Source organism: Colobus angolensis, unplaced genomic scaffold, assembly GCF_000951035.1.
Source record: "Colobus angolensis palliatus isolate OR3802 unplaced genomic scaffold, Cang.pa_1.0 Scaffold324, whole genome shotgun sequence".
Lineage (NCBI taxonomy): Eukaryota > Metazoa > Chordata > Mammalia > Primates > Cercopithecidae > Colobus > Colobus angolensis.
In genome coordinates, this window is record NW_012116533.1 from 2,960,394 (window position 1) to 2,979,726 (window position 19,333).

At 38.6% G+C, this 19,333-nt stretch overlaps 1 protein-coding gene across 5 annotated transcripts in view; it reads right to left on the reverse strand.

The window, feature by feature from the left end:
• Positions 1 to 19,333, reverse strand: part of DCX (doublecortin) — a 120,264-nt gene that overhangs the window by 11,945 nt on the left and 88,986 nt on the right. For all 5 annotated transcript variants that reach the window (XM_011951696.1, XM_011951695.1, XM_011951697.1 and 2 more), the window contains exon 6: positions 7,707 to 7,801. In XM_011951696.1, the coding sequence (XP_011807086.1) occupies positions 7,707 to 7,801 (95 nt within the window). The remainder of the gene's footprint in view (positions 1 to 7,706; positions 7,802 to 19,333) is intronic.

Genomic DNA, 19,333 nt, shown 5'->3' on the forward strand with positions numbered 1-19,333 from the left:
AAAAAAAAAAAGCTCAAACATATTATCTCTTTTGATCCTCACAACAATGTCATTAGGTAGATAGGGCAAATTATTACTGCTATTTAGAAGTATTTCTCCTCTCATAATGTTAAGGAAGGATGTACCCAGATTAAAAACGTTGATCAAAAAAAAAAAAAAAAAGAAAAGCTCAGACATATTCCTGGGAATCTAGAAGGCCAGGCACAAGTTCAGGACTGGGTATATTCTTAGAAAACAAGTGAGATGGCCCTAATCTTTCCCCACTGGCTGACCCTGAGGCCCTGTGCAAGCAGCAAGAGAATGCTAAGATGGAGTTGTAAACTGCCTGGCAGAGCATTGAAATCATGTCCCAACACAGGAACAGAGTCCCTCGGCAAAGGCTGGGAGTCTTGCTGGATCAAGGCATTTAAGGTAAGCAAACAAAACTATCCTATTCATTCAAAATTATCATCACAAATAAAGGAGAAATTAAAACATTCCCAAATAGACACACAAAATTCATTGCTGGCAGACCTGTCCTGCAAAAGAATATTAAAGAGAATCATCCACAGGGAAATTAAAGGATATGAGAAAGTAATTCAAATCCACATAATTAAAAAAATAGTAAATGTATAAGTAAACACAAAAGACTGTACAAACTTATTTTTGTAACTCTTTTCTTCTTTTTTTAAAAGTAAATTTTACTGTGTATATTTGAAGTTTGCAACATAATGTTATGGGTTGCATATAGATAGTATAGTGGTTACTATAGTGAAATAATTACTTTTTTGCTGACAAGAGCAGCTAAAATCTACTTACCCAATAATACAATTTTATTACCTATAGTCCTCATATTTTACATTAAGATCTCTAGATGTGTTCATCCTATATATCTGTTACTTTGTATCCTTTAACCTACATCACCTCATTTCTTCCCTTTCTATCCTGGGCTTCCGGTAACCTCTGTTTTATTCTCCATCTCTGTATATTTGGCCCTTTTTTCTTTTAGATCCCACATATATGTGAGATTATACCATATTTTTCTTTCTGTGTCTGGCTTATTTCAAAAGACAACTACAAGAACTAGTAATTACAAGACTGTGTTGATGGACTTATTATGTATAAAGATGTAATTTGTATGTCAGTAAGAGAAAAAAGGAGTGGGAAAGAAACAGAGCTATGCTATGGCAAAATTTTTATATATAATTTAAATCAAGTTTGTATTAATCTTAAGTAGAGTGTATTAAAATGTAAATTGTAATCCTCAGGGCAACCACTAAAAAATATTACTCAAAATGAAATTAGTAAAAATACAACAAGGGAATTAAAATGGTGCACTAAGAAATATATTTAACACATAAAAGGCAAGCATCAAGTAATGAACAAAAAATGATATAACATATATAGAAAATCGCAAAATGTTAGATGTAATTCCCGCTTTACCATAATTACGTTAAACATAAGTAGATAAAGCAATCCAATTAAAGGCAGAGACTGGCAAAATAGATTTTTAGAAAACATGATCCAACTCAATGCTATCTAAAAGAGAAACAATTTAGATTCAAACACACAAATATGTTGAAAGTAAAGTGATGGAAAAAGATTTGTCATGCAATCAGTAACTAATGAGAGCTAGAATTGCTGTATTGATGTCAGAAAAAAATAGACTTTAAGACAAATTTATTACTAGAGACAAAGAACATTTTATAATGATAAAAAGAGTCAATATATCCAGAAAACATAAATATAAATATTTATGTGTCTTAACAGAGTACCAAAATACACGAAGCAAAAACTGATGGAACTGAATGGAGAAACAAGCAAGTCAACTATATTAGGTGAAGACTTAAATATCCCACTTTCAATAACGGATAGGACAACTAGACAGAAGACCAACGAGTAATTAGAGGACTTGAATAATACTATAAACAAATACACATTTATGGAATATTCTATCCAATGAGAGAAGAATACATATTCTTTTCAAGCTCCCATGGAACATTCTCCGGGATAGATCATATGCTAGGCCATAAAACAATTCTCAATAAATTTAAAAGGATTTAAATGATACAAATTATATTCTTTGGCCCGAGTGGAATTAAATTAGAAACAATAATGGAAAGATATTCAGGAAATTCATATGTATGTTGAAATTAAATAACACACAGATGACTAACCAGTGAGTCAAAAAAGAAATCACAAGAAAAATTAGAAAATACCTTGAGATAAAGGAAAATGAAATCACAACATACCAAAACTTATAGGATGCAGCTAAAGCAGTTTTCAGGGGGAAATTTATATGAACTATTTCAAATATGCTAGCCCATAGAAACAGAATTGATTAGTGGTTGGTTGCCAGGGGTTGGATGAAAGGGGAAGGGGCTGCGACTGCTAACGGGTAAGGGGTTTATTTTGAGGGTGATGAATATGTTCTAAAAGTAGATAGTGGTATACTAAATTACCTTAAAAACCACCAGACTGTACCCTTTAAAGGAGTGACTTCTATACTATGGGAATTATATCTCAATAAGCTGCTATTGTTTTAAAGTACCTTTGAAAATCCTTTATATTGACAATTAAGTACTATTTATGTGATTTCTGAGTATGCAGCCATATACAGCAATATGCATGTATATATATTTATAATGTATATACCATTACACACCTATATATACACATGTATATATATTTATAATATATAATAAATATATATACATGTGTATATATAGGTATGTAGTGATATTCAGGATGTAATGATGTATACAAATGTAAGAGAAGGTTTTATAGTTGTTCGCTCTATTACTATGTTATGACTATTGATGAATTCCATTAAGTTAAACTTGCATATGATGAAACAACACTGTAATATAAAAAGCATAGGATTAAGAGTCTGGAGACTCAGATTCTAGGCCTACCTTTGCCATTTAACTTCTCTTTTCAGGGTCCTTGCTTCTAGATCTTAAAACTGAGGAAGATCTTTAAGGTTCCTTCTAGTTCCAAAATTCTATAAACTGCAATCACTCTATTTTTTTCTGTAGTTACCCCAAAGCAAGAGAAATGGTACACACATTGCCAAGTTAGTGAACTCCCTGGGTATTTTTCAGGTAGTACAAAAGTACCTTTTAATCATATGGAGGCCACCTTGAGTCCCAGCACACTGAACCACTGGGCTTTAGCATTATTCATGCAACAGACACTTCAGTGGAGTTGCTTGGTTGCTGGAAAAAATTACCTGAGAAGATTGTTCCAGAACTTTATCTCAGAGGAAGCGGGGATAAGGCCTGAGGGTAGAATCCTGAAGAGATTTCACTTGTAGCTGCTGTGAGACTCCAAATTAATGGCATGAGATGCAGGCAATGGAGAGAATTCATAGAACTAGGCCTAATTATGAACTTCTGAACACTGTATCGCCATCAAATTATTTCGTATTCAAAATGTATTTTCTTGTATGGGTAGAACAGTGTCCAGGAAAAGGAATTATCTCAACATTCTGTTGTTGTTGATTGATATGTAGAAATACAGAAACACACATATTGCTTAGCAATACAAATAATTTGCACCTGAAATTCATTTGCTTAGTCCCTTGGAGCCCTACAGAACAAAATGTTTGTAACAAATACAGCTGTGCTGGCGATACTATTGTGTTAGAGAAAACAAAAAGTTGGTCTCTGGTCCAAGGAGCTTATAGTCCTAAGGAAGTCAGGGAGGAGTTTTGAGAAACCTGGCTTCTAGTTTGGTTTTTCTATTTCCCAAACGTGCCCTGCAATTTCATGGTGGTGTGATTTTGTTTCTTGCTGATTTTTTTTAAAGCTGGCATGCCTGTTCTCTTCACCAGCCACTTAAATGTTACCTCTGTGAAAAGCTTTCCCCATCTCCCACTCTCTCCCAGTAGGATGTGTTTCCCACCCTCCTTTGTGCTCATGCAGTCCTTTCGTTAGCTCTTGATCATACTACCCAAAGCCACTTATATTAGAGTTAGTTGCATTCTGTGATTTAAGGGTCAGGACCCTACTTTATTCATCAAAGGGCCTCTCCAAGCACATACAAGAGGACAAAAGAAGTCTGGAAGCAGAGGAAAGTGCATATTTAAATAACGTTATTTATATTTTCAAATACTATGTTGAATATACTTCCCTCTAGTCTCTAGACAACTGCATACAAAATGCCTCTAAATTTAAAGCCATTGGTGCAATCACTGATCTGAAATTTTAAAAATTAAATAAATGAAAGAGTTTCCTTATCCTTCTAGATTTTTTTGAAAATCTTCACTACGTATTTCTCCAAAGGGATCCTTAATAAATTTTTGTTGAATCATAGTGGGACTGTCTTTCCTCTGCACCTCTTTTTTTCTCATCCGTAAAAGGGAAATGCTATCTGCCCTGTCTCTTTCACAGGGATATCACAAGAGTAAATGAGAAAATGGCTGTGCAATAGAAAAAAAAGCAGTATGAAAATGCAAAATGTTGTTCTCATTAACTATCCAAGGATTTACTTCGTGTCCACATTGTAACACTTGAGTATGCGGACTTTGGCTAACCCCATTGCAGCTGCATTAAAGAAGATTCTCCATGAACTGCTTAAGAGAAGAAGCCAAGAAGCTGATTACAGCTTAGGGCCCCGCCACAGCCATCAAAAGTTACCAAAGGGATGCTGGGACTTCAAGTTTTTTCCAGTTGTGCAGGAGGAAAGTCGTGGCCTCAGCCATCTGCTTCCTGTCTGCATCATGACTCACACCTTTCAGGTCCACTTGGACAGAAGTTTAGATGAGATCTGCTCAGACCTGCTGCCCCGAGACTTGATGGTGCTAAGGTTCAGGTAGCTGTGTGAAAGGAGGAGCATGAATCTAGGACCTGAGATCCAGGGGGACTGAGACAGGGTCACAAGCTTTTTATCTTATTCAGAAAAACCAGTTCAATCTTCATTACTGGTGGGGTAAGCATGACACTATTGCTTCTTGATAGGATGCACTGAGAGGATACAACATCACTCCTATGATATTCCTGCCCCAAATTCAGAATCTGAATCTAATCACAAGGAAACATCAGACAAGTCCAAATTGAAAGGCATTCTACCAAATAACTGGCCTGTACCCTTTATTTCTACAATATACTGTACTGAGAGATAGAGAGTCTCAGGGACTTTTCCAGATTAAAGAAGACTAAAGGGACATGAGAACTTGCAACATGTGATTCTAGATTGGATTTTGGACCAGAAAAATAAAACATGATTAAAGCAATTGATAAAGTTTGAATATGGACTGTAGAGTATGTAATAGTATTGTGCCAGTGTTAAATTTCCTAATTTTGATGATTGTGCTATGGTTATGAAAGAAAAAGTCCTTGTTCTTAGGAACTACATACTGACATATTGAGGGGTAAAGGGGCATAATGTTTGCCCATGATGTTAATCTCAAATAGTTCAGAAAAAATAATAACATGTACTATATGTATTTATTTGTGTCTGTGTCTATATATATATATATATATATACACACATATATATATAGAGAGAGAGAGAGAGAGAGGGAGAACATAAAAATAAGTAGATGAGGCAAAATATAAACAACTAGTGAATCCCTGTAAAGAGATACATAAGTTGTTTATTATTTTTGCAACTCTTCTGTAAGTTTGAAATGATATAAAAATAAAGAGCTTTAAAAATAGTGAGAATTATACCAAATTTAAATGTTACTTTATTTAAAAGCTTGCTCTAGAAAATGATATAATGTATTACTTAACATTTGCTTGCTTAACTGTCTTTAAAAAGAGTAATTTTAAAAATAAAATGAGACACTGAAAATTCCACAGTTATGAAAACAGTGAAGCTCTGACAATGCTGCCACCTGTGAGCTTATTCTAGTCCTTCAATGGTTAGAATTGAGTCAGTAAACAAACAAGCCATAAGTGCCTGCAAGCCCAACCAGGAAAAAATAGTTTAACAATGCAAACAACTCACCTTAGTGGGCTTATGGATGATGGGTCCTCAGCGTAAATGACCTGAACATGTCAGTTGAAAAACTGAATAACTTGAGTGTGCAGAACAAATGTCCAAGCTGCCTTCACACTTTAGGGAAGGTACCGATGGAAGGTGCTAGGCTAAATCATGCCTCCCAAAAGGAAGGTAGGGGCAGAAAGGCATATAGGAGGTGCTGTGTGGACAGTGGAACAACAGAAGTAGTCTGTTCCCATTTTGGCATGTCCATATTTACAAGCTTTGCTGCTCAGCAAAGAATAACTAAAAGCCAACTATAAAAACTATTTTCATCCATCTCATAATCTCTAGGTAACACTGGTTACACAGAGTTCAGTAAATACTTCTTTGGTGAAATGAAATAGCTCAACAGGACTATCAGAAAGTTCTGGAAGGTTCAATAGCAGAAGTTAAAGGGGCCATTAAAGCAACGGAACAGACATTAGAAATTGTGGGGCAGGCAGTAGCCAGATTAGCCAGGAAATTAAAAGACTGATATAGAAAAAAGAAAATGAAAATGGATGACGGGCAGTAGTGTGCTGTTAACTGTTTAGCAACTGACTGTGAGAAAAAAACAACCTTGACTTATAGTATTTGTTAATGTCCATGGTGTAAATATTCCCACCATGGCCAAATTCAAGTTACAAATATGATGTCACTCAATACAGAGTTGAGAAGCAATGTACACAATCAGCTCTCATCACCTCGTGTGAGCTGGCTACAGCATACCACTGGCGGTGACTTGGGTACCACTCTTATAGCTAGATATGTTACCCTGGTAAGTAACTTAACCTTTTGGCTCTCAATTTCCTCATCTGTAAAATGTCAAACCTCATAAGATTATTTAGAGAATCAAATAAAACTAGTTTATTTCCATCTAAGGTGTCTTCCATCTCTGACCATCTCTGATTCTGTGATGCAGTTAGTCATATTGGTGGCTTTTTGCCTTTTACCATCTCACACCCAGTCTTGTGAGCAGGAAAAAGATTAGAGAAGGCTAGAGGAAGTTGCTCCACAGTATGGTATTCAGAGAGTAAGTCACATCAACACTGTCTTAGGTATAAGAGATTCAAGGCAGTGACCATTGCATATTTTCTACACAGAGATTTTTGGATGAGTATCTGTTTGGACAGTAGGGCTAGGGAATTTATGTGCTCTGCTATTTAATGATATATTTATTTGGAATAGTTTAAGGGGTATACATGGTGGCCAAGGCCAGTGCAATGTGTATATGTGCTCTCTTCCTACACTACACCAGAATCTGCCTGGTAATGAAGAGTACATAGTGAAAGTAGGAGCTATTCATTTGTTGATGTCCAGTAAATCTAAATGGAGTAGGTAACTCAGTGCAACTTTTTGGGACTGCTATCTTTGTCATTTCCACTGACTGGTGCCTGGTGACATAAAGTGCCCTGAACACCCCCTTTGCTATGTCTCTGAACTGGGGAGACAAGTGCTCAACCCATGTCCCAAAGCAGGGTTTGGTTACCTCATTAGCTTTGGAGACCTTTTGGAAACCCTTTGGATGAAGTGTTAGAATGTAGCAGGAAACAAATCAGGAACTGGAGGAATAAATAAAAATGACTATAAGCTTGCTCCCTGCTTGGATTCCCAGAACTTCAAGCTAATGGAGCCAGATGAAGAAAATTTCTGGCCTTAATGTGCTTTTGAGTTGGAATGGAAGAGAAAACCTTCACTGAGCCATTCAGGAAACTCTGAGTGCAAAGAGGTTTAGTAAGGTATAAGAGACATAATACCTTGTGCTTCCGGAGGCTGCCAGGACTGGTGGGCGTAGAGATGGGAGACTGCTTAGACTTGGGGGTAGAGAGCTGGCTGCTGGAGGTTCCGTTTGCTAGCCCAAGGCAAGAGAAAAGGAAGGGATAAAAATCAACAGCATACAAAGGAGCAAGTTATCCTTCCCCTCTGAAGACACTAAGAACATTCAAACAAGGTACACAGACAACCAAGTGATGTGGTGAGTAGAACAAAGGTGAAAAGAAACACACTCCTCAAAGGGGCAAGAACTGCAATCCTCAGTTAATTGGATCCCTATGCAGTGCAAGGCCGTCATCCTCCCACCCGTTCCTCCTCAGTGCTTCCCAATCACAGGGGTCTGTTTCTTTTCAAACATTTCTCATATTCATTCCCAGGTTTGCCCCTAACATCTCTGTGAGGTAGTCTGGGAAGGTACTATTTTGCTTTAATTTTATAGAGGACAAAAGTGAGGCACAGAGAGGTTATGTGCCTTACCTTAAAGGGGAAGAAATATGGGCGATTTGGACCAGCACACATTTCCTTTGGTGGCAGATGATGGGGTAGGCGAAAGACAGCCCCATTGTTAGTCTCTCCCACTCTCTTTTCCTGCTCATGCCCCACCATTGTGCCTTTCCTACCTCATTCTGCATGTGTGAAAGGAATAGGAGGAAAGAAAGAGAAAATAGAGTAGTTAGGAAGAATGAAAGAGAAAGTGGAGGAGAAACAGAAGGTGAAACATTAAAAGAAGCCTCAGGCAGCAGAATGGGCAGAGGAGAAAATCAAAAAAAGAGAGAGTGACAAAGAGATCAGGAATGGAGGAGAAAAGAGACATGGAAGATGATAAGATATTAAAAGAGAAGGAGGAAGTTGAAACAGGGAGAAAGACATAGAGACACATAAAGATCCAAAATGGTAGCCAGAGTCAGGGTTTACTCCCATTTGGCTCTAGCCAAGAAAATGCTGAAAATCAGAGAGTTTCTTTTTAAACATCTTTATATTCTATTTTGTTGTTAAATTGTTTTATATTCCCTTGCTAATGAGCTTTTTAATATACAATCATGAAGAAAGAAATGTGGAATATTAAAATGGAACAATTAAACAGCTTTCAAAGTGGATTCTTGTTCAGACATTTCATACTAAAGTATTTTTTTTAAGTCTTAAGACCTACATTGTTAAACAGAGATATTCTAAAATGTGTTTTAAAAGCAAAGGCAAATATCCTGAGGTTGTGTGGAGAGTGGGGGAGAGGAAGAGAGGGGTGAGGGAGAAGGAGTGGGGTGGAGAGAGAGAGAATAAATAGAAAATTGAAAACATTAAGCAGAAAGATGGCCTGAGAGTGTTCCTGTTAGTCCCATAGGTAAAGCTTAAACTGCTGTATCATGAATATTTCCTGAGGATATATTCCTTCTGCACCACTTATGGAAATATTTCCCTAGGTTCTGGAACATGCACATCAACTGTAGAGATGGAAGAGACATCAGTGTAGTGGTTGGTAAGTTTATTTAAGTGCAAGTGAGCTGAAAAATGGACACTTAAGCATTCACTGTCTGGCTTATATCCTCACTCATCTCTCACCCACTCATTGAGAAGCCCTCCTCCCTGTCATTCTTTAATTTAGCCAGTAGCTATGGAGCACTACCTATGAGCCAAGCAAAGTGTTAGGCATCAGGGTTTCAGAGAGGACTGTTACTTCCTGGGGGAGGCAGGCAAGAATTCAGTGAAATAAACGCTAAGACATAGCCTTGCATAGGGTATTACTGGAATCCAGATAACAGACTTTGAAATCGGGGGCCTGGAAGACAAACAAGAGACAGCAACACCTGAGAAATCTTGAAAGATGAATCTGAAATAGGCAAATCAATAAAGACAGAGAGTAGATTAATGGTTTCCAGGGTTTGGAGGAAGGGCAGGAGATTGAAAGTCTGCTATTGGGTACAAGTTTTCTCTGAGGAAGGCAAAGATATTCTGACATTAAATAGTGATGTTGGTTGTACAACTCCATGGCCAAACTAAAACCCACTGAGATGCATATGTTAAATTAGTAAATTATATGTTATGTAAATTGTATCTCAATAAAGCCCTTAAACAACGATGAATCAGACATAGAATCATTCTACCATAACAACACATAGGCAGAGAGGATAGGAAGGGTGTTCTAGGCATTAGAATTGCCAACATCCTTTCATGTTAACAACTCTCAATAATCTAGGCCTTGAAGGAACACACTTCAAAATGTTAAGAGTCATCTACAACAAACTCATAGTTAACATCATACTGAATGGGCAAAAGCTGGAAGCATTCCCCTTGAAAACCAGCACAAGACAAGAATGTCCTCTCTCACCATTCCCTTTGTTGTTGTTGTTGTTGTTGTTGTTTTTTGAGATGGAGTCTTGCTCTATCACCAGGCTGGAATGCAGTGGCACGATCTTGGCTCACTGCAACCTCCACCTCCCAGGTTCAAGTGATTCTCCTGCCTCAGCCTCCCAAGTAGCTAGGATGACAGGCAGGCGCCACCATGCCCAGCTAATTTTTGTATTTTTAGTAGAGATGGGGTTTCACCATGTTGGCCAGGGTGATCTCAATCTGTTGACCTCATGATCCTCCTGCCTCAGCCTCCCAAAGTATTGTGATTACAGTCGTGAGCCACTTTGCCTGGTCCCTCTCTCACCACTCTTATTCAACATAGTATTGGAAATTCTGGCCAGAGCAATCAGTCAAGACTAATAAATAAAAGGCATCCAAATAGGAAGAGAGGAAGTCAAACCATCTCTGTAGGTGACATGATTCTATATCTAGAAAACCCCATAGTATCTGCCCCAAAACTCCATGATCTGATAAACAATGTCAGCAAAGTCTCAGGATACAAAATCAAGGCACAAACATCACTAGCCTTCCTAGACACCAACAACAGCCAAGCTGAGAGCCAAATCAGGAATGCAATCCCATTCATATTTGTTAGAGACAGAATAAAATACCTAGGAATACAGCTAACTAGGGAGGTGAAAGATCTCTACAATGAGAATTACAAAACACTCCTCAAAGAAATCAGAGAAGACATAAACAAATGGAAAAACATTCTATGCTCATGGATAGTAAGAATTAATATCATTAAAATGGCTATACTGCCCAAAACAATGCACAGATTCAATGTTATTCCTATCAAACTACCAATGACATTCTTCACAGAACTAGGAAAAACTATTTTAAAATTCATATGGAACCAAAAAAATAGCCCAAATAACCAAGGCAACTATAAGCAAAAAGAACAAAGCTGGGGGCATCACATTACCTGACTAAACTATACCACAGGGCTACAGTAACCAAAACAGCACAGTACTGGTACAAAAACAGACACATAGACCAATGGAATAGAACAGAGAGCCCAGAAATAAGGCCACACACCTACAACCATCTGATCGTTGACAAAAATAAGCAATAGGGAAACGACTCCCTATTCAATAAATGGTGCTGGGCTAACTGGCTAGCAATATGCAGAAGATTGAATCTGGGCCCTTTCCTTACACCATGTATAAAAATTAACTCAAGGTGGATCAAAGACTTAAATGAAAAACCCTGGAAGACAACCTAGGCAATACCATTCAGCACATAGGACTTGTCAAAGATTTAATAATAAAGACATCAAAAGCAATTTCAAAAAAAAAAAAGCAAAAATTGACAAACAGTATCTAATTAAACTAAAGAGCTTCTGCACAGTGAAAGAAACTATCAACAGAGTGAACATACAACCTACAGAATGGTAGAAAATACTTGCAAACTATGCATCTTACAAAGGTCTAACATCCATCATCTATAAGGAACTTAAGCAAATTTACAGGAAACAAACAATCCCATTAAAAAGTGGGAAAAGGGCATGAACAGGCACATAATTTTCAAAAGAAGACATTCATGTAGCCAACAAGCATATGAAAACATGCTCTACATCACTAATCATTAGAGAAACTCAAATCAAAACCACAATGAGATACCATCTCACACCAGTCAGAATGGCTATTAATAAAAAGTTGGCGGAGCATGGTGGCTCATGCCTGTAATCCCAGCACTTTGGGAGGCTGAGGCGGGCTGATCATGAGGACAGGAGTTCGAGACCATCCTGGCCAATGTGGTGAAACCCTGTCTCTACTAAAAATACAAAAATTAGCTGGGTGTGGTGGCATGTGCCTGTAATCCCAGCTACTTGGGAGGCTGAGGCAGGAGAATTGCAAAAAAAAAAAAAAGTAAAAAAATAACATGCTGGCAAGGTTGTAGAGAAAACGGAATGCTTATGCACTGACAGTGGGAATGTAAATTACTTCAACCATTTTGAAAAGCGGTGTGGTGATTCCTCAAAGAACTTAAAACAGAATTACCATTTGACCCAGCAATCTTATTATTGGGTATACACCCCAAGGAATATAAATCATTCTACCATAACAACACATGCATGTGTATAATCATTGCAGTACTATTCACAATAGCAAAGACATGGAATCAACCTAAATTCCCATCAATGATAGACTGGATAATGAAAATGTAGTGCATATACACCACAGAAAACTATGCAGCCATGATAAAGAACAAGATTATGTACTTTGCAGTAGCATGGATGAAGCTGGAGGCCATTATCCTTAGCAAACTAATACAGGAACAGAAAACCAAATATCTAATTTCATACTTGTAAGCGGGAGCTAAATGATGAGAACACATGGACACAAAGAAGGGAACAACAGTCAATGAGGCCTAGTTGAGGGTAGGGGGTGGAGGGGGGGAGAGGATCAGAAAAGCTACCTATCAGGTACTATGCTTATTACCTGGTTAACAAAATAATCTCTACACCAAACTCCCATGACATACAGTTTACCTATATAACACACCTGCACATGTAACCCCGAACCTAAAAAAGAAGTTAAAAAAAATTGCACCAGCAGGAACAAAGACATGAATGTGTGAGAGAATACATTATGATAACAGAAGTGCAAGTAACTCATAATGGCTCAAGCACAGGGTGCCAGCAGGGAGTTTCAGGAGATGAGGCTGGAGACAGAGGATAAGGGTCAGCCCCTGGCGGCCTTTTTGTGTAGCCTATTAAGAAGTTTGCATTTGGTTTCTGAAGGAGAGTCACAGAAGAATTTTAAGCTGAAAGTGATATCAAATTTGCATTTTAAAGCTCCAGCTACTGTGGTTGGTTAAGACTGAGGGCAGAGTGGGAAGGGGTAGGGTAGAAGCAAAGAGGTTGGTTAGAAGACATTGCACTAATCCAGGTGAGGGGTGATGATGGTTCACTAAGGCCACGGGGGAGAGAGAGAATGAATACCATGGTAGATAGTGTCCTAGAGGCCAGATAAGCATAGAGTATTGTGTTTACATACCATATAAACCACTCAAAGAACATGACCTGTGCCAAACAGCACCAAGAATGCGGGCACTAGACTTTGTCAAGGCACTAGGCTTTTTTTTGTGAATAACAAATGCACTTTGGAAAAGGCAAGAGGCTGTGGAGTCGCAAAGCAGTGAATTACTCTTTGTCAGAAATGAAGGAGTTAATAGTTGAAAGAGTTAATGGACCACCTATAGTGCCTGAGGGCTTCCCCAGCAGGACCTGACCCATAGCACTCAAGGTAAGAAGCAATCTTGGAGACCTATATGAGCTGACACAATAGAACTCTTCCAAAAGAGCTGTGACCTCAGCCATAAAGTCTGACAGTAGTGGGTAACCCCATTAAGTTCTCCTCTGGCATTTTGTTTTACATGATTGCTATATACTTCACAGATTCTAGTGTCCCGGTATTTGTTAGCCAAGCTATAAAGGGATGGTTGCTATACCCTCAATATTAGAACTGTCTTTTTTACCTACACACTTACCTAGCTGAAAATGAGTCCACTGGCCTTGCCAAAGTGTGGAAAATTGTTAAGCACAAGCATGTCTCCATGTGAGTCAGTTTCTATTTATTGGGTACAGAACTGAATACATAGGCTCTTCAGCAACTTCCAGGTCTTTTGTCAGCATCCTCTGAAACATTTTCACTCAGTAACTTTAGGGGCAGTACGTAAGTACATGTTCCACATATGCCTCTCTATATATTCTCTGCATATGTGTACATTTATATATGTTCCCAATTCTCCTCCACCCATTCCTCTCCCTTTTAAAATTAAGAATTAATCTTAAGCTGTCTGTAAATAAAGGACTTAATTTTGTCATCAACATTCAACAAGCATTTTGGAAATCAGCTTTTAATAATTTAACTACAATTCACTGCATTGTTGTAAAAATACAGACACTTTCTCAGACGTTTCCAGAGTTCCCTGATAGAATGAAATCCAAAAGTGGACACAGAGAAATTAAGTAATGTAGACTTGCACAGTTAAATGTAGATTCATTACAAGCTGAAGGAGGCCCTACGTTTACAGACTAGATAAAATGTATTCAAAGGCATACTTTGTCTATGGATTCTGTGGGACAAAAATCTGGAAAGGTGCCATTTGACATGGATTCTAGAGCCAGTTCACATAAATGTCAAGTAAAAGAGGCAGCAGGAAATAATACAAATAGGGTCTGATGAACTTTGTGTGCTTGGATTGGTAAATCCATGTAGATCCACATTTCATTTTAAGAGTGGCTGGAAATGGCACCACTGTTTGATATCCCTCATTTTCCTTTATTCTTCTTTACTAACCATCCTTAGCTCTTGTCTTTGAGCTTCCATTTCTAAGTGGGAATTAGGAAATGCCTTGGTGGATCTTCTCCATCTTTAACTTGTCTCTCTTTCTAATTTCCCTTCTCAGAACCACAGCATTGTCTCACTGTTCTGACCTTTTATTTATACATGGTCCAAATTCTCTCATCTCTTTCAACTCTTGTATAGTCCATTTTTCCCCTTGGCAACAAGGGGCATCAAAAACTTTTCTATCTCCTAGGCCACCTTTTCAATCTTATCAACAAAAATAGGATAAAAATTACTCTTTATTGAGTGTCTGTGATGGGTCAGGCACTCTTTCTCTCTCTCTCTCTCTTTCTCTCTCATACACACACACACACACACACACACACACACACGTTCCAGCTAGGGGTAGCAAATACAGGATCTTTGATTCCAAAGCCTATATGTTTTTTTTTTGTTTTTGTTTTTGCTAACATAGGCTCTTAAAAAACGAAACAAAACAAAACAAACAAACAAACAAAAAACCTAATTGCTTCTGAAATTCCTTCCTATGAGGAGGGTGAAAGTTGTGGCCGAGAAAAGAGAAAGTAATGAAAAAAGACAGACACCAGAGCTGACACCCATCTTTGGGGCTTCTATCCTATTCGGTCTGGTTTATATTTAGAAAGTGGTTAGCAAGAGCTTTCTTTCATTCACCGAACCAGTTGGGTATCATACACAGTGTCATGAAACAATAGCAGACAGAGCATTTAGCATGACACGTAACTACCCTCATGTTACAGAGTTCTCTGGGAAGATAGTATCTATGCCCTGTCTGTCAACCCCCTCAGTTGGTGCCCCTCAGCTATGCAGCACAATTGCCAAGCTTGGTCCTGTAGTCTTGGTTCACTGGCTGCTCTGAATGATTATGCCTGCTCTTGTCTTTGTACTCATCTTTAGCTCCTTGGCTCTGTCTGCCTTTCCTGTCAGAATGGAACAGCACAAGCCCAAACAGGATAGTTGGTAAGGAAACTAGGCTGACTTATCTAGATTTATGGAGATTTAAATATATGGGGAAAAATGGGTTCCTGGGAGATAAATAATAAGGCATGTGTGTGTGGATTGAGTAGGGAGAGGTTAGTTCCCAAAGAAAAATGAGAAAGTCCAGTTTTTGGTGTGAGTTTTTGGCCAAGGACAAAGTGGGGTCACCAGCCAGGCAGAGTTGATGCTAAACTCCCAAACTGCGGATTCCCTTGTCTGGAGGCTGAACTGATTCCTGGAAACTTGGAGGCAACTGAGTACAAGTTGGGCATAAGAGACCCCAGGTGTAGCAATTATAGAGTTGCCTGGGCAGCAAGTTACATGAGTCATTATACTTCCTGGGCTCAAGTTTACATGACCAGAATGGTACAGAAAATAAAGGGACAGCTTGGCATCTACTTTTCTCCCAACCTTTGACCACAGACCAAACCAAGTTAATGCCCATTCACTTAGCCCTGGCTTTTCCTTCCATCCTAAGCCCAACATTTGAGCCCAACTCAAAATCAAGCCTTGTGGTTTTTATTTGATGTCATTTTGAAATATTGCTCATTTAAAACAACCCCAGTTTAACAAAAGAGCTATGATAATAATTTCAGAGCCCCTTTTATAATTTCAGCTGTTTTTCTGCAGTTATTTTCAGAGCATTTTACCATACATGAATTCAAATTATTCTCCTGATAGCTCTAAGAGATGGTGGCCAGGTATTACTAGTCTCCTTTTAATTAACAAGGATATGGCGGTTCAGAGAGGGTATGACTTGCGTAAATGGTATACACTCTGCCCCTCCTCAATGGATGGTGGCTTCTGGACTTGCTCACGGATTCTATTTCAAAATTTCCTTAAAGTTAGCACATCACATACCTCCCACTGTGAACTTCTAGTGATTCATTTTCTGTCTTGTGTTCTGTAACTCCCTAATGCCTTGAAGAGGGAGATCTCAACACACAATTCTGCCACTTCCTCATTTTTCTCATACTGAGATGCTCTAAGCTTTTATTCATTCCAGTCCAAAGATACCTTGTTTTCTCCTTACAAATACAGGGAGTTTTTCCTGGAAGGCCATCCAAGTGGATCCAAGGTGGTTTCAACTTACTTCAGAACAAGGCCAAGAGACAGACCCTGTGGTTTTCACACATACATTCCAAAGAGCCCTTGGGCAGGGTGTGTGGACTGCTTTGGCTAATTGTTTCTGCTCAATGGAAAAGCCTTTGTCCCTCTCCCTAGACTCATCCATTAGGGAAGCAAGAACTGAGAGCCTGAGAATAGTTCTTCAATGATTTGATCATAGGGTTTGTTCTCAAGCAAAATTCAATTGTAGGTTGTGAGACACTGTAACTTCAGAAGATGGAATTTGAATTTTAAATCTATTTCCTACGGAATCTTGGACAGCATGGAGTTATGAATCCTTTAAATAAGGGGGAGAAGTAAGAGTCTTCCTTGTTACTAAACAAATGTATATACCCAATCCTGCAATATTTTGACACAGATGAGTTTCCCTCAAGAAGAGGACATCTGTAGGGGGGCTGATGGAAGTGCCAGAATTGTTTTCTCAGGGTTGACAATGCTGTCAACATTTATTTCCTACTGAGAAACAGAACATGTTTCTGGTGGAGCTAGCCTGTTGTCAATGCTGACTGCTGGTTTTCCTGGTGCAGGGACTAGGACAAACTGCATTGTTCTTAATTTGTGAAAAGAACACAGACTTTGGAATCGGCCAAAGTTTTAAATCCTGGCTTAGCCTTTTCCTAGATTTGTGATCCTGGGGCTAACTTAACCTCTCTGAGTCTCAGTTTCCCCATCTGTAATATTTGAATAATAATATCTCAATTGTTGCTGTTTTGATGACTACGTGGCAGACTATACACAAAGTGCTAAGCCAAGTATCTGCCACATAGAAAAGGGTTCAATAAATTGTACTTTCTATCAATATTACTACCACCACTACTAGCATTGAGTAAGTATTCAATTCATAGGCACTGAATTAGGAAATCCTATTCCACAAGAGATGAGATATCAGTCTATGTAGGCTGAGGGCTAATTCTTTGGCTAGTTGGTCAAGTATTAGATAACTGAAGCTTTCCTTAGGTGAAGCCTACTATTTCTGTTTTATGTTTGTTTGTTTGTTTTGCTTCTTTATTTTATTTTATTATTTTTTTTTTTTTTTGCATTTTACTGCTGTGCTCCCCAAAGCAAAATGATTGGCCCTATGCTGTTCTCTCTTTTTACCCTCTCAGCATTATTATGGCAGGGGAAGTTGTGTTGGACAATGAATAGTGGGGAGCCACTGAAAGTTTTGGAGCAGGGAAGTAGCTCAATGAAAATGGTGTTTTAGGATGAGAAATGTGGTGGCACCACACCACATGGATAAGTGGACAGAGATTTGAAGCAGAAATATTGCTAAGAAGTCTGTGAAATAATCAAGACATCAGGTCATAAGAGAAAGGAAGGGACTGCTGCATGAGTCACATGGAGATGGTTCACATGTCCAACAATGATAACAACAGCACACAGTGGGTATGCAGGATTAATGAGTGGGAAGTCAAAAATAGCACCAGGGTATTGAACCTGGGAAGGATGATAATTGTATTGTCAGACAAAGAGATGGGAGGTGGAAATGCTTTTGATTTTTAGATAGCTTGTATTTGCCACATATAAGCCATATACACAGGATTGTTTAGTAGGCATTATGGGTCTGACATCCAGAAGGAAGATTGGGGCTGGAGAGGTAGATTTAAGAGCCTCCTCCCTGTACCCTGATAAGCCATATTCATCACCACCTCTGCCCCTTTGTTCATTTTTCCCCGCCAACCAGAAGTATCCATCTCCTTATCAATTTATATATAACCCTCCTTCAAGTTCCAGTTCTCCCAGGAATTTCTCCCTTAGCACTCTAATCCCTAATGAGCTCTCTCCCATGAACTCCAATAGTTCCAATAATACTTACTACCAGTATCTATTATGCATTTTTTGCATTTAAATAAGTTATTACCATTAACATGGCATTAATGGTTCAGTGGTTAAAATTGTGGACTGTGGAGTCAGATTGCTGGGTTTAAATCCAGTTCTATCATCTTACTAGCTGTGTGATCTTGGACAGGTCACTAAACTTTTGTATGCCTCAGTTTCTTCATCTGCAAAATGGGGATAATAGTAATTGCCTCACAAGGTTGTTGTAAAGATTAAATTAGTTAATACATGTAAAGCGATTAGAACAGTTGCCTGACACATAATAGAAGCTATATAAGTATTTGTAAATATATATTTAAAATTTACATGTATACTGGTTACCCAAATAAATCATAAATTTCTTAGTCACAGGGAATTCACCTTAACATCCTTTTTCTTCATAGCACCTAGCACTACTAAGTACTTTACAGGAGTACTTTGTACATTCAGTTGTGTGTAAACACAAGTCCCAAGCCAAGGCTGGCTGATAGGACTCCTGTTGTAGGGAGATATCACTATATACCATGCACTATGGGGTGCTCACTGGCACCCAACATACTGCTTGCTCCAATCATTTTCTAAGCAGGTTTTAGAAAAAATCAGATTGGGGGAGGAACCAGGGAAGTTTTTCTCTTCCCACAGCTCTGTCAAAGACACCACTTCCCTTTGGAGTTGTCAGTAGGGGAGCTAGGGGAGCTGAAGGAATGTCTAAGCTGTCTTGTTTCAGTGCTCTGTAGCACTGAAAGGCACCTAATTACTTGTGGGACTTTGCTCAAAGCAGCACAAAGAAAATGACGCAGATACCAACCCACCCCTTGCCTTTCCACCTCCCTAGCCTGGAGATGGGAGAAGGGTAAAGGAAGCCAAGAAGCAGGGACCATCCAACATAGACCTTTGCATTCACCAGACAGGACATCCCATATACTACTGTATGTCAGTGTGACACTGCAAATAATGCTTGCTGGGAAGTTAGGAGAGCGGCGTTCTGGCTCTTGGGTGCTAAGTAG